This window comes from Ambystoma mexicanum, chromosome 7q (genome assembly GCF_040938575.1).
Source record: "Ambystoma mexicanum isolate Mex_15411 chromosome 7q, UKY_AmexF1_1, whole genome shotgun sequence".
NCBI lineage: Eukaryota > Metazoa > Chordata > Amphibia > Caudata > Ambystomatidae > Ambystoma > Ambystoma mexicanum.
Genome location: NC_090941.1, coordinates 717,952,044 through 717,976,933, shown reverse-complemented (window position 1 = coordinate 717,976,933; position 24,890 = coordinate 717,952,044). Strand labels below are relative to the sequence as shown.

The 24,890-nt window shown below is 48.1% G+C and overlaps 1 protein-coding gene across 5 annotated transcripts in view; it reads left to right on the top strand.

The window, feature by feature from the left end:
• Positions 1–24,890, top strand: part of ZMYM2 (zinc finger MYM-type containing 2) — a 2,192,903-nt gene that overhangs the window by 715,742 nt on the left and 1,452,271 nt on the right. For all 5 annotated transcript variants that reach the window (XM_069640238.1, XM_069640242.1, XM_069640239.1 and 2 more), the window contains one exon: positions 12,794–12,944. In XM_069640238.1, the coding sequence (XP_069496339.1) occupies positions 12,794–12,944 (151 nt within the window). The remainder of the gene's footprint in view (positions 1–12,793; positions 12,945–24,890) is intronic.

Here is a 24,890-nt window from a genome sequence, read left to right as displayed (position 1 = left end):
TGTTGTAATTGGGCCTGTGCTCACTTTCTCCTGGGCCTCTTCCAGTGTCACAAACTTCCCTTCGGGGTAAAGGTCCCCAAGTCGCATTTCTTGCCCCAAGTCCCATCTCCTCTGTAGTGCTGTGTCTAGTGTGGGTTCGATGCCCGGCTAGTGCCATAGGGGGGAGTGGGGCCAGTACAGATCTTCACCCTGCTAAATATTTTCTGACCAGTCGCGTACCGTAGAGGACAACGGGTCTGCCACCACCTCCTTCTCCTCCTTAACCGTGGCAAATAACATGTTTTGTGAGTTTAAGGGGGCAGCTGCGGATTTCTCAACTTGTATATGGGCGTATTGTTCTGTGGAGTTGGTCCAGTATTTTGCAAAATGTGCCTGTGCTGTGTAGTAGTATAGCAGGAAGTCTGGTGCGGCTAATCCGCCTGTATCATATTTTTCACACTTTTTGGGCCAATTTAGTCTCAGCGTGCCCCTTCCCCATTCGAAGCTAGTGGCTAATTTCTGTGAACTGTCAAAGAATTTTCATCCAGTCCATATAGGAATATTACTGAACAAATATATTAACTTCGGCACCACTACCATTTTTAGCAGGGCTATTCGGCCGTACGTGGATAGCGGGAGTTTGTGCCATGTATTCAGTTTGCATTCCAAAAGGCTTAAGTATGGTTCGTAATTATTAGCGTATAAGGTCTGCTTGTGTGTTGCCGTAATTATACCGAAGTATCGTGCCAACGTCGGAGACCAGCGGAACTGGAATGTGGCATCTGATTGTGTTGTGAACTGAGTCAGGGGAATTATTTCAGGTTTGGTTTGGTTCATTTTATACCCGGAGTGCTTTGTGAATACGGTTATCTCTTACATTACTGGGGGCAGGTTTGTCTCTGGGTCCCTAATCTACAGCATAGTATCATCTGCATATAGCAAAATGAATTGTGGGGCTCCCCTTATTCGGATTCCCCTTCAGGAGTGCTTGCACTGCAGTCTTGCCGCCATGCCCTCTATCGTGAGTGCAAAAATGAGGAGAGAGAGCAGACAGCCCTGCCTTGTGCCTCTTTGTAGTTTGAACCCGAGTGCTAGGGTCCTATTTATTCGGATTCTGGCCGTGGGGTCCCTATATAGCAGCCGTATAAAACCTAGGAATCCCAGTCCGAATCACATCTTTCGCAATATGGTGTACATGAAGTTCCATGAAACGGAATCAAACGCTTTTTAAGCATCCAGTGTGACTGCCACAGTTTTAACTTTTGGGTCTAATTGGGAGGTGATGGCAAAGAATCTACGTAGGTTTAGGGCTATGGAACGAGAGGGGATGAAAGAGGATTGATCCGGGTGTACTAGTTTGTTCACATAGGATAATAACCGATTGGCTATGGCTTTGGCAAATAATTTGGTGTCCACATTGATTAGGGACAGGGGCTGGTATGAGGAGGGTTCATGGGAGGGTTTATGAGGCTTAAGCAGGACCGCAATTATGGCCTCCCTCATGGTCTCTGGCAGGATCCCATTGCTCAGGGATTCTTCCCACACTTCCAGCAGTCTAGGGGTAAGCTCAGTTTTAAATAACTTATAAAGTTCTGCGCGGATAACATCTGACTCGGGCTATTTGCCTGTCTGTAGGTCCTTAATAGCCTGTTCAATTTCCTCTAGCCTCAGGGGAAGGTCCAAGGTTTCTCTATCCACCGGTTCCAACATGGTGAGCGAGAATGAGTCCATGTATTTTTGGAGTTGGTCTGGCGGGACTATGTCAGTATTCGTGTATAGTCGACTAGTGCAGAATTACAAGAACACGTCATTCACTTTTCGGGTATCTGTGTATGTTAGACCGTCACGATCAATTATACTAGTTATATGCTTGATCCCTTGCTCAGCCTTAATGAGGTTGGCCAGAGTTTTGCCTGCCTTGTTCCCCTCTACGTATCTTCTGGTTCTAATGGGTTGTGTCATATAGAATACCTCGCGTTCAGCTAAAGATCTACATTTTGACAGAAGTGCTAGTGTATCAGTTTCTGGTGCTTTTGTATGTGAATCATCCAGCTCTTTTAGTCTAAGTTCCGTGTGGGTTAATTCTTTCCATATATCTCAGAGTGCCATGTGCCATGTACCATGATATTGGATGTCCCCTCAGCCATATCTTTAAGGTTTCCCAGACCATGGTGACCGATCCCATATTACGCTCAAAGAACTCTATTACATCTGTTCGCAGTAGTTCGATCATCGCTTTGTCCCTCAGATCAGGCGGCATTCGCCAGGTATGTGGGGATTAGTCCGAGTCTATCAGTTGTAGATCTAGAAAGATTGGGGAATTATCTGATAGAGTACGTGGTAGTATGGTACACTCTCCAAACTTTGAGACTTATTCAGGGGAACACAGCCAGTAATCTATATGGGAGCTGGATGCATGCACATGAGTGCAATGTGTAATCTTGTTGGAGTGGGTGCACACCTCTCCATGCATCTGCGAGGGTTAGTGTGGTCATGGCTTGGAGAATAGTCAACGCCGATTTGGTGTAATTTCTGTGTCCCTTGGATGACCTGTCTTTCGAAGGGCCCAGGATTGTATTGAGGTCGCCTCCCCTTATTACTCTCGCATCTCCCACCGATGAGATTAGTGCCAATATATGTAGGTAGAATTCTGGAGAGTCCACATTCCGCCATACGTATTGATTAAAATTAGTTCCTGGCCGTGAATTGACCCCCATACCATTGCATACCTGCCTTCTGTGTCCAATTTGGACCCAGTCATCTGGAAAAAGATGCATGGATGAATCACTGTTGGCACCCCTCTAGCCTGCGAGGAGTAGTCTGTTGCTATTTTTTGCTGGCCCCAATTTCGGGCGAACGATTCAGTGACTTTCCTGGTGGCATGAGTTTCTTGTAGGAGGATATCAATCCTGTGTCTGGTGGCATAATCTAGAATTTTGCTGGCTTTTATGTGGTCTGCCAGGCCTATGATATTCCAGGTTAGGAGGCTAATAGCTTGGGGCATACTGGGTTCTGCCATCTACAGTGTCTTTCAATGGTACTCCTAGTCTTGTAGACCCGGATGGAACTTCTAGTGTGCTGTGTATTCGTCAGTTTTTTAAAATGAACAATTATCCCCCCAACAAGCGTCCACATTCCGTGTGAGCATCCAGTCTTCTCTGTTTCTCAGTCTTCTCTGTTTCTCCCCCCTAAATAGGCAACTGGCCTGCCCCAACCCCCACCATCCCCCCAACTTGATAGTGGAGCCCCATTTATTTCATTCACATATATAACGTATAGTAATTTGCTCATATTGTGTTACATTCCCTTCAAGTTCTTGAACCACAATTTCAACAACTAGTAACTTCCCTCTGCACCCCTGATCCCCCTCCAGTCCTCGAGGGTGATACTTACTCGCTTTGTATTAGTTCTGGCTCATTGCTCTTCCTCCTCCAAGATTGCTAGTGCCTGTAATCTCTTCGGGATGTATAGGTGTGTCGCATCTCCGATTGCATGTTGTATGAAAGGGGACCAAACTTTGCTGAATGCTCTCAACGTCCCACAAATCGTCGCTGTCATTTTCTCCATGTCTATGGTGTCCCATATAGCATAATACCACTGTATAGTAGATGGGGGTTCTTTCTGCTTCCACTGTCTCGCTATGCACCTTTTCGCAGCCATTATTAAATTTGCCCACTATTGCCCAGTATTCTCCCCGACCCCCCTATTTGCTGCTAGTCAAAGTGCCCAGGAGTATCATTTTATGCACTCTCTGGTGTATAATGCCAGTAATATAGGAGTTTATATTGTAGCTCTTGATGTTGCACTGCAGTGTATGTGGTGTGCCATCCTCTCATCATCCTGTCCCACTCCTTGTCATTAAACTCACTCCCTTTTATCTTTTCCAACTTCCCCCTCATGGCGCCCACCTTTGTTTTCCCCATTCATTAGGATCATATATATTGCCAAGATCAACCCCCTGTTTTCTGTAGACGTTATCAGTTTTTCCCACTCTGTATGTTCTCTTGAGGCTCTTTTGATTATTAGGGGGGGTCCCTGCCCAGTACATTAACTGCTGGTAGGCAAAGCGGTCCTCGTTCCTTAGTCCCAGTTCCCTTTTACAGTCTGCAAATGTCCGAAACTGAGTCCCTTCGTAGAGGTCGCTAATCACTCTTATCCCCCCCTTCAATCCATCTCCTGAACCTGGCATATACGTTGCCTGGTGGGAATGCGGGATTCCCAAAAACTGGTGTGTGGGGGGACGGCCGTGGTGACAGATGCAAACTGCCGTTAGCTTTTTCCCAGATCCTTAGGGTGTTGCTTGTGATTGGATTTCCGAGCAGTCGAGCTGGCCTATCTCCTTTCTTCAATCCCATCATCTTCCACAGATGCTCTCCCGCCACCGATTGTACCATGCTCGCCCAGTGCTTCTGAGTCCCTGCCCTTCCCCACTCTGCAAGCAACCTTAGTTGCGCCGCCTGGTAGTATTTGATTATGCTTGGACACGCCACTTCCCCATGTACCTTGCTCCTAAATAACATTTTCCTTCCTATTATCGGTTTCTTTCCCCCGCAGATAAATTCAATAATGTTGTCTTGGGCTTCTTTCAGTAGCTTCCCGGGCACTGTTGGGGGGGATTGCTTGGAACATGAACAGCAGTCTAGGTAGCACATTCATCTTGATGACCGCCACTTTTCCGAACCAAGATATATATATATATAGCCTCCTCCATCTTCTTAGATCTACATATCATTTGTTTAAGTAGCGGATGGTAGTTGGTCCCTACTACCTGTTTGATGGACGCAGTGAGGTTTACCCCTAGGTACCTGACTGGTCCCAATGCCCATCTAAAAGGATTGGATCTTTCAAGTTGGTTATTTTCCAACTCCCCTATGGACAGGTTCTGAAATTCCAATTTCCCAAGGTTAAACTTGAAGCCCGATACCTTTATGCTTTTATCTCTTCCATTATTGCTGGCAGCAACTTCTTCGGTTCAGGGGTTACGTCTTCTGCAATCAACCCTATTTTGTGTTGCGTTCCTACCCAACTCACCCCTCTGATCTCCTTGTTTTCCCTAATTCAGTGCGCAAAGGGCTCCTTCACTAAAGCAAAAAGGAGTGGGGAGAGTGGGCACCCCTGTTTTGTCCCCCTTCTTATTGAGAATGGGTTTGTTAGACGCCCATTGACTTTTACTCTTGCCTGCGGGTGCTGGTCATTTGCCTGTATCATTCTTAGAAATGCTGGTCCCAGTCTCGCCTTCTGTAGGGTTTGTTCCATGAAGGCCCAGTCGACCTGATCAAATGCCTTCTCAGCGTCTAATATCAGGCAGGTGGCCGTGGAACCTCCTCCCTTCCAAGCTTTGTCTGTCACATGCAAAACCGCCCCTGGATGAACCCGGTTTGATCCTGCTCTTAGACCTGGTAAGATCCCTTCTAACCTTGCCGCCAACACCCTTGTATAGTTCTTGGGATCCATGTTGATTGCTATGGGTCGGTATGAGGCGCATGCATGAGGCTTCTTCCCTAACTTGGGGATCAGCGTAATATGCGCCATGTTCATAGACTTGGTTACCTCTCCAGTGTCTCTAAATTAATTGAATAGTTTTGTGAGGATTTTAGCCAAGGGTGTAGCACCATTTTTGAACTGCAACTTCTGCAACTGTGGGTGGTTCTGCATAGCCGCCACCACAATGAACAGTTCGATCTGCCCAAAGGGAGCTGATGCGCTATCTTCTAGAGGATCGGGCAGTATAAAGTTTGTGCTTTTGTTCAGCATCTGCGTGGTTATTCATGAGTTAGGTGGTGTCGACAGGTCCTTTCCATGTGGAGGTGGCGGGATGTTTCATTCTATGTACCCCATAGCTTCTTCAGGTGACTTAGAGAAAGGAGCTCTTCCGGAGTATTGCAGGCGGAGCTTCGCCGCAGCCAGCATGGTGTATGGTATTGATCTAGCTTTAAGTTCTTTTTTGACTTGGTCAAACGTGTGACGGGCTGCCTGAACGCCGTTGGAGAAATCAGGATAAATGTGGACTCTTGCAGAATCATATGTTAGTGTTCCTTTTTCTCTGGATAAACAGAGGATCGAGTCCCTATCTTGGTAGTTGCGTAAACGAGCGATAATAGTTTGTGGTGGTGATCCTGGTTTGGGCGGCGGGCCAAGGGATCTGTGCGCTCTCTCATTGAGGAATTGTTGGGAGACCTGTGCTTCCGGGAGCATGGCGCGTATCACTTCTTCAAAATAGAGCTCCATTGGAATATTTAGGGGTTTTTCCGCCTAGCCCACCACCCTAATTTTATTCCAGCGTGATCTTGACTCCAAATCCTCGCATTTGGATTGGACCGCTTTCCAGCTCTTCTTAATTTCCTCAATATATTTGCTTTGTACAGTGGATGTGTCCTCTATTACCCCAATTCTGGTTTCAGCTTTGGATACCCTAGTTTTAACTTTCTGTAGATCTGTCTTGATTAAGGAGATATTGCTAACAATGTCATCCTGCCTGCTGTTCACTGCTGCGAATCCAGCCTGAAGTGATGTCATCTATGGGTCCGTGTCGCTTCCCCCAGGTGTCGTAGTGTTTGCTGAACCTGTCTGTGAGCCGCCCACCCCTTCTTCCATCATGTTATAGCTAGTAAACGTGTCCATGGGGCCTTTTCTGTTCCCTTTGTTGCCCCTTGTCATGTCTTCGTGGCAGTGTACCATGTGTTATTTGTATTTGTTTATTTATAACGTGCACCGTCCGGCCCAGGGGCATCAGGATGCAACGTGAGCAAATATACATACATATCTTATATACATACATAGTTATATACATGAATAGTAAGCAGACATAGATATATACATAAATTAGTTAACAAGGTGAGGCATAGAGACAATGTGCAACAAGCAGAGCTCAAAGGATAGATGTGTGGTAGTAAAAGTGGAGCGATAGTCATAGTAACGCAGAGGTTCGGCAGTTAAGTATGCCGTGTTTAAGAAATTAGCAGAGTAGTCGGAGGCAGCAGGCTGACAGGCTGTGGAGTGTAGCACAAGTCAAGGAGTGCCTAGGTTCTGATCGAAGAGCCAAGAATTTTGTTTTCAACTTGAAGGTGTTGAAAGAGTCTTCAGTTCTGATGGTGACAGGGAGGGTGTTCCACAGCTTGGAGGCTAGGACAGGGAAGCTCGTGCCCCCTGCTTTTTGGAGTTTGAACCTTGGAATCGATAGGCTATGGATCTGGGCAGTTCTCTGCGGTCGGGGTGGAGGGAGAGCCGGTTGCAGAGGTAGGGGGGGGCCTTGTTGGCGAGGCATTTGTACGTGAGAGCAAGAGTTTTAATGAGATTCTCTGCTTGACCGGTAGCTAATGTAGGTTAGTTCTGGATTCGGAAATGTGGTGGTTTCTAGGAACGTTTAGGGCTGCCCTAATGGCATTGTTCTGGGTGATTTGTAGTTTATTCAGTTTCCCTTGGTTAGTCCCTAAGTAGAGGGCACTACAATAGTCCATTTTAAACATAATGAGCGTTCTGGCTAGGGTGACGATGTTCGGGGTAGTTGGAAACGGTCTACAAGCTGCAATAAGTTTACAAGTGTAGGCAGAGGCTGATCTGACTGCATTTGTTTGACGAAACAAGGATAGAGTGGCGCCAAGGTAAAAACCTAATGTTTTTGTGTCTTTGGAGACTTTGATGGTATTTCCATCTATGATAAATGACTGGTAGGAAAGATCTAGTTTGTTGAGACGCTGCGAGGAGCCCAAGATGAGGAGCTCCGTCTTGTCGTCGTTGAGGCATAGTTCGTGTTGGGCCATCCAGGCCTGGATGACATGATAAACGTTGTTCAAGGCCTTGGTGGCAACTAAATAGTCGCCAGTGATGGGGATGAGTATCTGGGTGTTGTCAGCATAGTTGGTATAGGAGACACCCAGATAATCAAGTACATCAAAGAGCGGTTTTGTGAAAACGTTAAAAAGTGTAGGTGACACGCAAGAACCTTGGGGAACGCTGCAGTGAATTGGAGCGGGATGTAGGATGTAGGACTGGATGTAGGATCCTCACCTCTGTATGATTCAGGTCTCTTCACCTTGGTATATGCCCGTTGTATGAATTGGTTAAGAAGGCCGGGGTACTCCTTTGGACACCAGTATCTTGTATTGGCATTGCCTTTGCTCCCCACAGCTTGGGACCAGGGCCCCTCTTCTGTGCAGATACCTTGGGAGGATATAAGCTGAAAGCGTGTGGCCGTAGCTCTTCTCTGATCGTGTGTCGGCTCTGACTCTCTTGTGTAACCGCCCCAAACCACACGCTGTCAAGCTTTAGTGTATTTGTTGTGCACTTCAGGCTCTGGATAAGACTGCCTGTATGGCCGTGACTGCAGCTGCTTTTATATTTGTATAAGCCCTTTGCATTCCCAGGCAATATATGGTTTGTGCCTCACAATGTACAGGAGTACCCAGGAAGATGGGGTACTGTAAGCTGTTGACGGAGAGGACGTGTCCAAATGACCCGGTATGCCTTTAAATTCTCAGAGCGTGACCTCTGATAGGAGCCTGCTCCGGTGGAAGAGGGAATGACCTACCCTATACGTGTGCCCTCGGAGCTTGCTGGTCCAGGCCTGTCGGGACTCAGTAGAGATTAAGTGGTTGGTGTCTGATTGTGTGCCTAGGACTGCGTCATCCCCCTCCCCGGAGATCGTATTATGTTGGCACATGCACCCTGTCCCTGCCACAGCCCACCTCTGAATCAGTGCGCTGCCTTGCATGACCCGTGTTAGGTAGAATCCTGTGAAGTACCCTTAGGGACCACTACACAAGATTAGGACTACAAGTGGCAGTACAATTTCACCTTTGGTACAAGCCTGTACTACACAGAAAAAGTGGCAGCAGTGGCTGAGCAGCCAGACTTATCTCAAGAGCAAATGAGCAGTAGTAGAGATTACACAAAGGACTACAATTACTGTGACTCAAGCAAACACTGACTCAAGGTTTCAGGTAAAAAAATATAAGTACATTTGTTTTTAAACCATCTGTTCATAAAACACTTCACTTCTATTAAATCAAATCACACTGTAAATACACTACACACAACCAATACCTCTTGTTCAGGCAAATTCTAGGTAAGTACATTAGGATTTGACAGACCGGTATTGTGAAACAACGAAGTTACCGGCGGTACATACGCGATCACTTTTTGACAGTAATGACAGTTCGGTCTTACTAAAGAAACGCGTACCCATGGAAAGAAATGCCTCCAAAGTCAAACACACTTAGCACAAAGAATTAAAACAAGGGGATAGTTAGGAAATATCATAGGCAATACTTTTGTCAAGGCAAAAGAATCAGAGGACTCGCTCTAGGATGCAGATAAAGTCAATAGGCCTGCACCAGTGTCACGGGAGCAGATACTCTGTTGTCGAGGATCACATGTTAAGAACAGTTCGAGATTCAAGATGCCAGGAGTACTTAGATATCGGCAAAAGGAGGCAAAAGTTATAAGAGGGAAGGAAGAAAGGACAAGCCTTCGTGGAGGAAAAGAGTTCACCCCGATTCCGTAAGGTCAGACGAAGCGAACTACCAAATGTGCACAGTACCTTATTCCGCTGAAGAAAGCTGGTGCCACGGCAGTTGTTCCTGGTAGTTCCTGCAGACTCGCGGTTCCTGAAGCTTCAGTCGTGGGGACAAGCAGGAGGACATCTTGAGCGATCTGCACTAACCAGCCACAAAAGCAACGATGAATAAAAGGTGCGCTCCTTTAAATCAGGAGAGGGCTCTTCTGGTGGCTATCCGGACCACTACAGCACTGTGCAGTGATTTTGATGCAGAAGAGGATTCTCAGGCTGAAGAAAGGTGAGCTGGTTTATCCCACCAGGCTCAAGGGAAGAAGTCTCCGGACTGGATCTTCTCTTGTCGTTGAAGGGTAGATAACTCAGGACTGCAGCAGGGCTTCGCCAGGACTCGGGATTGCAGCAGCCGTCTTCTTCTCCGCTTCGCTTCAGTTCTTTGCAGTTCCAGTGGCGACTCCGACTTCCAGCACAAGAGTCCTACCTTTTATGCCAAAATCCCCCATTCACACAGCCTGGCTGTCAATCACTCAGCAGGGGGGTTGTCCAGCCCGGACAACCACCTCAGCCAATCAATACAAAGTGCGACTTGGGTCTCCAAGGAGACCCTGGGCAGGGGGTGACTACACCCCTCCCTCACATTCAGCCCATCTAGATACCCAGGCGCCAAAAGGAGGGCTTCTCTAGGGAAGCCCGCCAAACAACGGTGAACAAAGGATGCAAACCTGGTTTGCCGCGCAAAGTAAAACACAGATTTTAACAAGAAGAAATGGCGACGAAACCCAACCAGAGCCAAATTAAAACCAATATGGTCAAGCGGGTTTCATGTTCGAGGCTACTATATTAGCCTAAAACAATACCACGTTATGTAATATAATCGCGGTAGAAAAGTTAGGGTAGATACCACTGCCACCAGCCAAGTCTTATTGTTAACGAAGCAAAACAATGCTCCAAGAGGTACAGATAAAAAGGGATAGTAGTTAACCCTTTCCTATACTCCATGTAACCAGGAAAATTGAGTCATTGGGAAGTCTAAAAGACAACCCTGTGTCACTGCACTGAAGGTTGGTGAGACTCCATAGCCCATGAGCACAAAAAGTACAACACACACAAAAATTACACTGTAAGAGTGGGAAAAGGTTTACACTCTTACCAGGTGGAAAAAATAAACCCCAGAAATCCAGCAAAGCTGCTGAGGGCCTCACTAGGTAAGGGAAATTAGCCATAGAATGAGAATTCTACCTAACAACCCGCAGGGCCCGCCCACAGTGCACACGACAGCCCGTCGGGGAGGGGTAACATGCCTTACCTGTATGGTGTCTTGGTATCCTCTGGGCCACAGTTATGGCGGCGCCCCGGCCCGCCTTGGGTTTCTTCGTCCGTGTTACAGGAGGTTGTACTGGCATCCCTCCCCTCCGCTGCGTACACACTTATGCTCCTCAGGTACTCCGGGTGCTGTGTCCTCCCGTTGTCGGGGCTGTCAGCTCCAGGTGGATTCTTGCATTCCGCTGCTGGGCCGCATTGCGGCCGGGGGCAGGGCGGGACGTCAAGTTATCCCGGCTCTCCACCTCACCTCAACTCAGCGCAGCACGCGGACTGGCTGCGCCCATTGTTTCCAGGGGTACACTGTATGGATCTGCTCACAGATGCTTCCACTGATGCCTATCACTGGCATCGGCTTCCAGTAAAGCCTCTCCTATCCGCAGGATTTCGTTGTCAGGATTTATCAAGGCACACAGCTCTACGTCTAGGTGGCCATTTTCGATGGCGTCCAACAGCACCCCAGGCGAGCCCTGAAGTTTTACCTCAATAGAACGATTGAACTCAGGGGCTCCTCACAACATTTGTCATATAAGAGACTTGAATGGGAAACCTACTTCAAAGGTGACTGTCTCCCGATGGATTGCCTCCTGCATTTCTGAAGCCTATGCCATTAAGGGCCTTCAACCTCCGAGGGCCATCCATGCCCTTCTTGTATGTGGCAAAGTGGCTGCTGTTGCCTTCCAAAAGTATCTTCCGTGGGAAACCATCTCCATGGCAGCTACGTGGGCTTCCCCATCAGCTTTTTGCTGCATTTCTGCTTGGACCTGAGCTCCAGGGCTAATGCCCAGTTTGGTCAGGCTGTCCTTAAGAATATTTTCCAGTAAGGTTTTTTTTTTTTCCCCATCTACCCGTATTTACCTATGAGGTGTGCTTGGGAATCTCACACAAGTATGGAGGAAAGGGGACGGGACATAGGAGTATAACAAAGGTATTCACTACCGTGATTAACTTACTCCTAGTCGATAGTCCCTTTTCCTCCACATGCCCGCCCGCCACCCCCCTCTAACAAGTATCCTCTATTATTGCTTAAATGGTCTCAGACCTGGATATAGAAAAGAAATGAAGGGCGATGCGCGGGGCGGAGCTAAGGAGGCGGGGATAAAGCCACGTACGGTACCCCTCTTAAAAATAAAAGGCCCTTTTTGATGCTTTTTACAAAAGTGCTCCGGTCCCGTCCGGAATGACGGAATGTCCCATAAGTATGGAGGAAAGGGGGCTATGGACTAGGAGTAAGGTAGTCACTACAGTGAATAACTTTAATATCAAACTCCTTTGGAGAGCAACCACAAAAATGTCAGCTGATTTAGGAAACTCCTCAACCATTTACTTTTCAGCCACTCTGAGAATCTGTTGTAGCAACCTCAGTGACCATTGGTTGGCCTAGATGAGACCGTTAGAATCTTGAGTCTTCATTCTCAGTTTAATCAATGGCAAATCAGTGCCTAGTGTTTTAAGACGCTCAGTGCCATAATCCTGCTCAGTAGAGGCTGCTCCTCCAAAAGACCACTGTTTTTGCCTGACCCAGATCGGCCTTTAAAATAGTAGGATTTGTATTACATCAGGATGGGGGGACCCCCTGCCAAAACCCCCTTTGCTCCATTCTTTCCCACCTACCCCTCATCTTCGCCTGCTATCTCCGGGCGATGGTGCCCCCACCCGATCCACCCCTGCCCATCCACGCACTTAATACACCCACACCCCTAACAGGCTCATGTGACTGTTCTCTGCCCTGCTTGTTCCTTATTCCTGTGCCGTCCTCTGTGCATCATTTCCTGGACAGTCTATAAGAGTCGACCCAGGAAACACGGCCCAAAGAACTTGTACTGAGTTCAAATGCTGCTCTGTTGCCAAATATTGCAACACCCTTATCTGTAAAGCTGACAGTAGTCATCATAGTAAAATGTACATTTTTTTCGTTTTTATAATTGTCTACATTTAATATAAAACCTACCAATAAAATCTTTAACTGTTTTTTTTTTTTAGAACAAAATATATCAGTTCTGTAATAATTCATGTTGTGAAGACTACAAAAGGTTACACTGCATAGTTACATCCTGTGAGTACTGCCAAGAGGAGAAGACGCTGCATGAAACGATGACATTTTCTGGGGTCAAAAAGCCCTTCTGTAGTGAAGGTATGCATTTACTTTGAAGCATGGCATATAAAAAAATCTGTTTTCTTAGCACATGATGCCATAAACACTAATTCACATTTCTTTTACATTTTAAGAATCATTATTCCTCAAATCTCAATTTATTGCAAATGTACTCCTTTGCGGCGGCAGATTTCCTCCATACTGATGCAAGCCCATGCCACGAGGATGGGACCAGTCTTTTTGCACTGCAAAATCACTTCATTTTTAAGTGCATGCTCGTTTCTGCACCGCTCACGCTGACTCTGCCCACCAGACTGACCCGTCAGTGTTGCTCCTACATACCGTCCCCTTTCCTCCATCATGTATGGGCGTCCCTCGCTAGGGACGAGAAAAGAACCTTTTTTCACCAGAAAAATAACACTTTCCCTTTTAAATGTATACATGCACGGCCTCAGGAGAATGAACTTCCCTAACCCTGGCGCCACACCTTGGCCCTCTTTTCCACGTCGATGGGAATGGATTGCTTTCACCAGCGCTCCTGGGTGAGGCCTCAAGCCTCGTAATTCCATGCCCTTTCCCTAATCTTTTTTTTTTTCCAATTTCAGGTTGGGAACACCGTCCACCAGTGCCCTAGACCGTCCTCGGCGTATGTTGACCGCGGCTGACTTCAGCAGGTGCACGTCACGCGATGGTTTCTTCCTCACATCAGACTTCGCCTCCGGTGCCTTGGGGAAGACCACTGAAGGGAAGGCTGCTCAGAATGTGACACCCTCACACCCCGAAACCTAGGAAACAGGCTAGCACAGTGGAGAAAGTTGTTATCCAGGACACCACCGGAAAGCATTAAGGAGTATGTATGCAGGAAGTCCAAGAAGGTAAGCATACTCTTCTCAAAAGCACCCTGCCTGGGCGACTCCTTGTTGGTTAAGCCTGCCGACGTGCTGGGTTGGGGGTCAGTCAGACCCTCGCACTGGCAGCAAGAACACCAAGGCTCCTTTAGCTACTGGCTTAACGGGCGAGGGGGGGGGGGGTCTAAGGGCCCTACCGCTTCCACTGCCGAGGGGTGTACGGGTTCCGATCCCGGGACACGCCCGAGAGGCCTAGCTCTGTTAACGTGGTCACGCCTGAAGGGGGTGCGTACACTCAGCGCATGCAGCACTACCGGCCTCATTGCAGAGGGCCAATTGCCTTCCAGGCCCACGGCTGAGGTGCAGGGGGGGCGCAACTGTGATGCGTCCGGGCATGCAGGCCGAGCCCAGGCCCATGTCCACTGAGGCACGGACAAAATGGCGGTGCGCGCAGAAAAGAAGCCCGCCAACATGGTGAAGCGCAAAGGCGACAGCTTGCGGCCAGTGCAGATTGGGGTTCTATGACTCCAGTCACGTGGTCCACATCCTACCCAACATTCACGGCTCAGTCAAGGTACCAGGAGGGCATGTACTCGCAATGAGGGAGCAGACAGTAGGCCTTTACTCCACCTCAGTCGGCGCCGGTGCAGGATAACACCAGCCACTTGCGAGGATCATTTTTACGACAAATTCTTGACCCTCATGCAGGCCCCACAGATGGGGATCATCCTCAAGGGCATAATCCAGGAGATGCTGCCTCCCACACCACCTCCTCACCCTGTTCCTGCACAGCCTTTACCTCCTCCACCTCCGTTGCCTAGGCCACCGGTAGTTCAGGTAGCGATGCCTACACCAGTGCCAGCGCCCGGGCCTTCAACGGCAGAACGGACACATGCGGACCCAGGGGCCCCTTCTAACACAGGTGACCAACAAGACATAGACGAGGAGGAGCAGGACACACCCTCCTCTGTTAGGGCATTCCATGACAGAATTGCCGCGTTAGCAGACTACCTGGGCCTTCCTCATGTGTTAGGAAAGATTTCGCTTTACTGTACCTTTCCTTCCATCTTTATGGAACCCTCAAACCTTTTGCTTTTATTATTTAATTTGACCTGTACTTATTGCCGTACAGTGAAGCCTTAAGCTTCACTGCACTGGCCTTTGCTCATATGTTATGGGGAAACTATGTCCCTCTGGCTTTCAGTACTGGGAAACCTTTTTTCCCCCTTTGTCGTGTTACTGTGTTTATACTTTTTTGCTTACTTTTGAATCACTTGTGGTAACTTATTATTACACTGCAGTACAATGGGGTGCATTTTTGTGTTGCCCTAGACTAACACTCAGAGGATTGTTGGTTACTCTAGGTGCGCTAACAGGATAGGCTGATGGTGGCAGTGTTTTTTACCCACTATGTGTATTTTCGTTTTAGCTTTACTGCGTTTACCGCATTTGGCTACTAACTGTGGCTACTGGTCAAACATGGCCGTCCCACAAGATTTTTCACCTGTTCTTTGGCCATCTTGACTTTTAGCCTTCATCCTGTCCTGAGGGGCCAGAAAAATCCTTCTAAGCAGCTCTTACCTGGCTTTTAGGATAAGAGGGCCCTTGCACCAATTCTTCAGAGATCCTGGAGGAGTCCAGTATCCTTTCCAGCTGGGAGACCCGCAAAGAAACCCGACACCCGACTGAAGGAGTCCTGGCAACCAACTTCTGCTGCTGTCCTGGAGTTGCTCTCTCTTGCTGTTTAGTAGTCCTACGAAGGATCTACAACCCTTGGAGTGGAGGGAGCATCCTTTCCTGACGCCAGCTTGATGCCCTGCCAAAGGAAGCCTTTGGAAGTGCCCTGGAACTGTCCGGTGGCTGACCAGCTTTGTTTTTGGGCTACTGTTCTGCTGGCGTCACTGTAGAGTTACGGCCTGAAACGTATGGGATCCTCAGCTGGCCCTACGAGACTACCTCCTGCGACATTTCGGCGTCCTAGCATCGAAGGGAACCGAGATAGAAGGGAAAGTCCAACTGCGGCTAGAGTCTTTTTGCGTGCCCATCCACGGTGACCACCGTCCGAAAATTGCGTACTTAACACAAGTCCAGTCCTGAGAGGGGTGATACATCAAGGTTTTCTGCATTCTTAGACCGGAGTCCCTGCAACAGTAAAAGACACCAGCTGGAGATCAGCTCGAACCTGCAACCCCTGGGAATCGAGGACTGCGACTTTCAGTGGGCAAAGCAACATCGGACACTCGTCCTTTGTTCTGCCAAGTCTGGGGAAGAATTGGTTTCTAACATACCCCTGTACTCCCATTATAAGTTTAAGGGCTTATAATAAAGCTTATTTCTAACACTTTTGGCTTTGCCATTGCTTGCTTGCGCAAGACATGCGACTGCTGGGGCTTCTTTTTGGCATTAGTCTGACTTGAACCCTTCACTGGACCCCAGAGACCCTACATGCATTTTTTCCTGTATCCTAAATTCTGTGGAACTGTAACCTGAACCTTTGTGCAAAAGGCCCCAGGCAACTTAAGCCTGGACAATTTTAGTTTGGGATCATCTCTGTGGACCTTTCTTTAATTATACCCATCTAACCTTTCCTTTTGCATGCGTTTCTGATGTGTGTTATGCCCTGTACCAAAGTCAATGTATATATATATTTAGTTTAATAGTGTAGTGTGATAAGTCTACCTGCTTGTAGTCATTTTTCTATAGTGTGTTTTGGCCATAAATAAATAGCAGCAAATACCCGGGCAATTTAGCAACTAAGAACAGCTAGTGTTGATAATGAGCAAAAGAACAGAAAATCGGAGAATGCTCCACTGGAGGAAAAACAGATGTTAACGGGTTCCTGGAATTCTAGTGGATTCTCACATTTAACTTCGCCCAGTGACGTGAACGTGGGAACTTTCAACGTTTTATGCCTGCAGGAGACTTGGTTAATGTCAAAACCTGCTTTGGACGGCTATGAAATTAAATTCACGGCAGGCCAGAAGGGCCAGACTGGCCGTCTTAGGGCGGGGCTTTTGACAACAATTCGTCCAGGTAGTGGGCACGAGCTGTTTGTTCGAATCCAACACTCAACCTTGCTGCAGGCCTCCGTCATCTCCTGGCAAATGAACGAAGTGAATAATCAAGAAATAACGCCCGAGACGCTGTTCATTATCAATACCTACTGGAATCCTGAAGACATTACAACAGAGCAATTCATTTTCGACGTAGACAACTTACTGTAGGAAGAGAGTGAAAGACGCTAGGTGACCCACATAATTCTAAACAGCGACTTGAATTGCACCTGCGAGTACCCAGAACCCGAAAAGCTTGCTAATCCCCAAGCCTTACCGGCAAGGGAAAGAGGTGGCAGACCTTATTGGAAAAATGGGACTTAAATAACCTTCATTGGTTAAGAAGGAAGAACGGGGCTATCCCGACCTGCCAAAGAGAAGAGCAACTTGGAACACTCGATTATACCTTTGTGTCAAAAGAGCTACTTGCCGTGACTGAAAGTAGTCAAAACAGATAACAAAGACCATCATTTACTGGTAACTACTTGGCAACGACATCAATCACGAAAAGAAAAAAAATGACATGGGAGCTTGAAGCGTGCACTAGAGGCAAGCGGATAAAACTATCTGAGAACGCAATTCGAAACATAACTGAGACTTAAAAAATGAATCAAAATGGCACAAGAAGGGGGAAGTGCCGACCGGGAAGTGGATTTACGTACCCCTTTTGACAGTACATGAAGCCACGAACCGTTAAAGCCAGTGGAACCAACCATCATATTTACAACCGACAACTGGTCCTTAAGCGTATCATCGTAAGAAAAATCAAACAAATGGCAAAAAAGCCAATACAGTAGAGCTGGACGCAAAATTTAAAAAGGCGGAACGATCTTACAAAAATTGGTTCCGACAACAAAGAGCAATCCTATATCAAGAGGATGCAGAAAAAATGCTACGCTCTTTGAGCACTAAGAGATATAAGGACTTTTGGGCCCTTATTAAATCGTCAAATAAGAGCACTAATGACGCACTCCAAAATAATGTGAACGAAGAAAGGTGGGTCAAATACTTTTCTGATTTATATAAGGCATCTACATCTGAAGCGCCACTTGAAGAGCAGACCGGCACAACACCCTGGAATATCCCAAACGATACTGAGACGATCACAAATAAAATCATAAAACTGAACCACCCCAGAGCTCCTGAACCCGGACTAACCTGGATCTAAAAATCAACATGGAGGCATGGGCACCATGGATCAGCCTGATCTTTAAGAAATGTAATGCCTATAAAAGCGTTCCTACCTCTTGGAAGACAGCCAATGTTGTGCCAATCTTTAAAAAAGGAGCTAAAGACGAACCCAAGCACTACAGACCAATAGCGCTCCTTGACGTTATTGGAAAGCTATTTGGATCTTGTGTTCTGGGGGGCCTGCAGAGCTGGCTGAGAGAATTCAACTATATTGACCATTATCAGACAGGTTTCGTAAAAAATATCGGCACTACAGCGAATATCCTTCTACTGAGTAGTGTGAAAGCCAAAATACATCAAGGCAGCCCGAGAGTTTTCATGGCGTTTGTTGGCCTTACACAAGCGTTCGACCATGTCGACAGGAACCGCCTCTGGATGAAACTTCAAGGGAAAGAATGTCCGGACAACTTGCTGGCGCCCATTAAAGCCCTGTATGAAGGCACTTGGATGAGTTAGACTGAATGGAGCCGGTGACCTATCGAAAGAAATTAGAACGTCTGGGAGAGTGAAACAAGGGTGCCCTTTGGCACCGACCCTTTACAACGCCTACAAAGCAGATCTCAAGGCGTGTGCCAAAAAACGTCCGATGTTTCCCCCCGATGATAGGAGGATCGAAGGTACCACGGATCCTGAAGTGGGCCTACAAAGACAACTGGAAAGCCTTTTGGAATACCTGAAGTTAAAGAACCTGGTTTTGAACAGGAAAAAAACTAAAATAATGTCTTTGAAAGGTCAAACAGAATAATGGGAAAGGGGAAATGGTACGTTGATGAAGAAAAACTTGAAACTGTAAAAAGCTTTAAATACATGGGCGTGATAATGAGCAACAGCAACACTGTCCCCATGCAAGAGGCCTTTAGAGGGAAAATGATGGCTTTGGCACAGCAGGCTAAAATGGTGGACAGGAAGTAAGGATGTTTTTTTTCCTTATCCCAGTGATAAACTTCTTTAAGGCAAAAGTCGTCCCGAGTTTGACATACGGTACGGAAGCCATGCCTCGCTTGCCAAAAAACATTTGGGACAAACTACAAGGTCTGTTTTGGAGGCGTGTGCTGGGCCTCTCAAAATCGGTACCGATAGCCCTAATTAGAAGAGAATTGTGTTTAACATCCTTGAAGGGCACGGTGACAAACAGCATGATGCTGTACAGGAAACTAATTATGACAAACAGCCCCAAGATCTTCGAAATGATAAAAAAAGAACTGGATGGAGGTAAGAACAAAATGCTCGTGATATGGGCGACGGACAACAAGAACTTGCTGGACGAAGTCGCACTGTCTGAAGACATCCTCATAAGAAACCCTAATAAGGTTGCATATAAAATGATGGCATTGGACTGGATAAAAACACAAGAGGAGGCCTCAAGGTATAAGGCTGCAATAAACTACCCAACCATCCCGATGAAAATCAACGAGGTGAGAGGCTATCTGAAAAAGTTCCCAGATAGAAAGCTGAGCCGTACCTTCCTGAGAGTCAGATGAAACCTGTTAAAAACAAACGAATTAAGGGCAATCGGAGACGACGCAACATCCAACGAATGTCGCTTTTTTAAGACAAAAGCGGTAGAGACAGTAAGACATTTACTGCTCACATGCCAAGGCACACGAGGAATAATAGAGACCTATCTAATGAAAACACTGAAAACTGTAACCACACAGGATGAAGATCAATGGTGGGCGCAACTCATGGGTGTTAAAAAAAAAAATGAACTGGACATTGGCAGTGGCGATCTTTATAGAGAAACTTGGTCTCTTATAAGGAAGTAACGCTGAGAGCGTTTCTGCAAAGATTGTCGTAATGGACATCACTTCGATAGTGTTAACTTAACTCATGTTGCACTTATCTCAACCTTTTTGTAAAAATTGTAATCCAATTAAAGCAAATAAAAAAAAAAAAACCTATTTTTATACATCCTGTCCACCAGGCCAGAGTATAGAAAATCAGTCCTAACACAACCACAGAGGGAGCCGCATCGGGGGTGCTGGACTAAGTGCTCACTATCAAAGCTGAATCCAGATCAGGCATAGCTTTACAGAAGGACATGGAGGCCCTTGCTAAAAAGAGATGGTTCAAGCCCCATTCCACTCAGCCAAAAAACAGGATGGACACCAAGTTTCAGCAGCTGTAAGGAGACACTGGTCTTGTCGGTGCACCCCCAGCCAGTATCTTCAGTCGTTGCTGCGGCATCGATGAATGCGAAGCCCCAGACCTCCACCACAAGCACCACAACTTCAGCCCTGCTGGGCAGAGAAGAGAAAACGCTTGAGGCCTACTGGAAGAAGGTCCACTCAAACGCTGGACTTCACCTCGGGCAAGCCAACGCCATCCTGGCAGTGGCTAACCAACGGCTCTGGAGAGAGAGAGATTTCTTGTTGGATATCCCCTCTGATAAACAAGCCTCTTTCAAGGCAGGACTTGCAGAAGCAAAACTTGTACCACAGAACATGGATTCCATAGTGGTGCACTGTGATGCTGGAAATGCATCGGAGGGATGGGGCCTCCGTATCCTTGTCCTTTACTGCTTTTTATCATGTGTTCTGTTGTGTTTTCCGTTCAGGAGTTCATGTGGGACTCCTGGCGGTGCAGCTCTTTCTTTTGGTTTGGTGAACGGACCCGTTCGATACCCTTATGGCACCCATGGGTGGGGGTACAACCCTGTGCCCATAGTGTATGTTTTTGGGCACCTGTGGGTGGCCCACAGAGCAGGGTATGGGCTGGTGGCAGCTCCATGCTGAATTTGACAGGTGCGCGGAGTATCCTCCATTTTGGGATACCCCGGCCCTGCCATTGGGATCAGTTGATTCCGGATGGAAAACAAGATGGCCTCTTGCTTTCTATTACCCATTACCTTGTTGTCCCAAAGTCCTGGGAAGCCCTGCCTCTGTCCCTTCCCCCTGACTGGCTGTTGGGTGGAAATGCCATATATGGTGTTGTTGTGAAGGCCCGGCCAGACTAGCTGGAGCCTTCCCGGTGATGTATGTTGTGGGTACCTCCTGTGGGTGGGACCTGGGTGAATAGAGTGTGTGACGAATATGCATTCTGTGTTGTGGATGTCTAGTATCTGGTGGTTGACACAATGACTGAGACAGCCCTGCCCGAAACCGGTATGAATGCAGCTTGGAGTGTTGAATGGCTCGGTACTTGTCCCAATGCACATAACTTGTTGTGAGTGTCTGGAGAGAAGTGAATGGCCTGAATACCTCGTGTGCCTGATTGCCTGCCTGCATGAATGCCCGTAGTCGTGATTGGATGCTTGAGTGTGACCCAGCGGAATGAATGGGAGGTCAACAGTATATCTGGAGACCTCTCACTGCTAGGAATCGTGTTCAGAAGCTGAAGTCCACTACGACGAGTAAATGGAGTAACTGACGCTTGACCTTGAAGCCTTGCTGGACGAGAAGAATTGCTGTTGATCTCCTTCACAATCTGAAAGCTGTTGTGCCTCCGAGGACTGACCCAGAGAGGACCTGGTAAGGCGCCCTCTTCCCGAGCTACGAGGGACCATCGTGCACAGCTGATCTTTGCCAAAGCTCCCTGGTAGACAGACCTTCGACAGGCTGCCGACCCGATATGGGGACTGCTGCGAAACTCCAAGGAGAAGCACTCCAACTGTTGTCCGCCACTGTCGACGACCGCCGTCGCCAACCGGAGCCGCCATGCTCCCGTTTGCCTAAGAACTTCAATTGATCATCGGACGCTCTCGCCTGCATCGTCATCCGCTTGTCTCCCACTGGAGAAGGACCGACCGTCGACGCGCCAAGGAGCATCCACCGGTGGGATTCCCGCCACCTAAAGACCGCAGAGACGCGACGACTTGACGCCCTTGCTGGGCCACAGTTCTTAATCATCTCTTTGTGGTCCAGAACTATCATCACTGAGGTGCCCTGCACGCCTCTTCCTTGCAGGACGCCAACGCTCCGTCGTCGATGAGAACCGCTAGGAACGAAGCTGCCACTTCACTGCCGTAGTTCAACCTGTTCACCGTCGGACGTTCGGCCTGTGACTCCTGCCTTAAAGGGAGGGCACTCAAGAAGGGCTGTCGATTCCCAGACACCGAGCGCCAAGTTCCCCCGACGCCTCTCGACGATCCGTGGCTCCTGCTTTAAAGGGAGACACTCTAGAAGGATCGGTCGACGCATCGTCGGAGAACTCTACTCCACCAGGTACATTGGGGGGGTTAAAACCTTATTAGGAAGAAGTAAGACTATCGAACATTATATGGACTGGGCTTGTGCTACATATCTTTATTTACAGGTTGTCCAGGTGGGGGGGATCTCCACACAGAAAGGTGCCTCGTGGTAGGGGTCAGTATTCTGCCTATTGTTCCAACCATCTTACGTTCCTGCCCATCTCTATTGCTGGTTTCCTCGTTATTAATCTGTGTGACAGTTTAACCGTACAGTTGATGCACTTTAATGAGATTCGATAACAATAGTGGTACCACTTTAGAATTGTATATATTTATCATTATTGACTTCCAAGTACAAAGTGCGTTATTGTGACAGTGTACATACCCTTGAATATTAATTATATAAAGACTGTGTTTTCAGTAATACAGTGTGTGGACATTCCTTTGTGGGGGTTCGGGGACTACACTGTACTTAATAATATGCCTGCATCACCTCCTGAGAAGCTAGGCCTTGATTGCTCGACCACGTACCAATAACAGAGAATCTTGGCTGGGGTCCTCTGTGCCTCTCCTCTACCATATATAGAGAGTGGAAGTACAGACACCCCCTACCCGTCTTTACACGCACATAGATACTGCGAGCAGCGTTATCTGTGTGGCAACGGACATGAGCAGGACGGCATGACTCAAGGCATCTAGATTCAATCTGGATGTCCAGGACAGGATGCTAGACCTACCCTTCGATGGCGGCGACTTGCTCTACTGATGAGGAACTCGATAAGAGCCGTTCAGAGACAGCCAGGTCCCTGGCCATTCTCATCAAGGTAGTGGCCAAGACCTTCTCACAGGGTCACTCTTGCTCAGACAGAGGCTGATCTTTTGACGGCTTCAGGGGCTCCCAGGACCGCCGGTCCAAGCAAAAACACCAGAAGCCTTTGCACAAAGACTTTTTTTTCAGTCCCCCTGTCATCTGCTTTAGACCCAAAAAACAATGATTGCTCTTCTCAGGTCCACTGCACCCCAGTCGGGGGCAGGCTGGCCCTGCACAGTCAAGCTTGGCGTTCACTGTTCACGGACTCATGGGTGATTTCGGTGGTCTCCTCAGGCTTCTGAATCCCCTGCCATCCCACTCTCCTGTCTCCCCCCCCCCCCTGCCCCCACATATCGGGACTCCCTCACTCTTGGCGGTGATTCGTTCTCTGGTGGAAATTCCTCTCCCTCAGCAGGGGCAGTGCTTTTATTCCTGCATCTTTGCCATTCAAAAGAACCAGGCGGGCCTGCGAGTGGTCCTAGATCTCTTGTTCCTCAACCTACACCTACCTCTGCAGAAGTTCAACATGGTGAAGCCAGCGCTTTTAGCAGACACACTGTGTGGGGGTAGTGGTTGTGCTCCTAGGTTCTGAAAGACGCATATTTACATGTCCCCATAGTGCAGCACCTTCCCCAGGTTCCGGGGTTGCACTTTCAATACAAGGTGCTGCTGTTCAGCTTGAACTCAGCACTGTGGGCATTCACAAGACTGAACGCGGTGGAGGCACTGCTCAGATCGAAGGGCCTCCTTGTGTATCTGTACCGCGACGACTGGTTGGTCAGGGAGGAGTCCCCAGAGCATGTCAAGTACTCAACCACCATATTCATGACTACACTCTAAGAACTGGGGTGTTCGATCAACTTCAAGAAGTCGCAGCTCTGCCCTACTCAAACTCTGTTGTTTCTGGGGCTGCTGTGGGACACTCTGAAGCAGATGGTGTTCCCCACGGGGGAGTAAGTGGCGGCAATCAAACTTCTGTTGCTCACTTCCTCAACAGAACAGCAACTACTGCCTGGTGGCACCAGCACATGCTAGGAGTACTGGCAGCATTCCTCCTGGCAATCCCTTAAACCAGGCTACGAATGAGGAGGCTGCAGCTTCATTTTTCAGCATCCTCGGGATCAGGAGTCTAGTCATCAGGGAGCCCAGGTCACGATACCTGCGTTCCTAAAGCTTTACCTCATATGCTGGAAGCAGGAAGTGAACCTCATAGTGGACAGACCATTCAGACCACCTTCGACAGATCATACTATGACTACAGACGACTCCCACCAGGGGTGGGGTGTTCCCTTGGGGGCTCACTCAGTGTATGGTCTTTGGTCCAGGACTGACAAAACCACATCAATTGGCTGGAAATGATGGCCATTTGGCTCACACTCGAGGCATTCCTGCCCTTAATTAGGAACAGTACTGTTTGCATTCGACGGACAACTCTGCCTGCATGTATTACATAAACAAGCAGGGGGGCAGCAGATCTTCCCTCCCCCCACCCCCTCCGATGCAGACTGACCCTCAACATATGGGAGTGCGCAATCGAACTGGACATCTGGATCTCAGCAGTCCATCTGCTGGGATAATCGAACCTCGAGGCGGACAGACTCAGTCGGATGGGCTACTCCAATTACAAGTGGCAGCTGAACACAAGAGTCCTTAGGGTGACCCCCCCCCCCCCTGCTGAAAATCCCCTTATCATAGACCTGTTTGTGACGGAGAACAACCGCACTTGTCAGCAGTTAGTCTTCTGGAGGTGAACGGCGTGCAGCTCCCTCAGGGAAGTGCTCCAGATCCGCTGGGATGGGATGTGGGCATATGCTTTTCCTCCTACCCTGCTCATCCTCAAGGTTTTTTGCAAGATCAGACAATCCTAGCAGCTGCGTCTCATCCTCAGCGCCACAGTGGCAGGCCAGGCCTCGGTTCTCAGGCCTGTGGCAGCGCTCCGCCCAACCCGCAGTC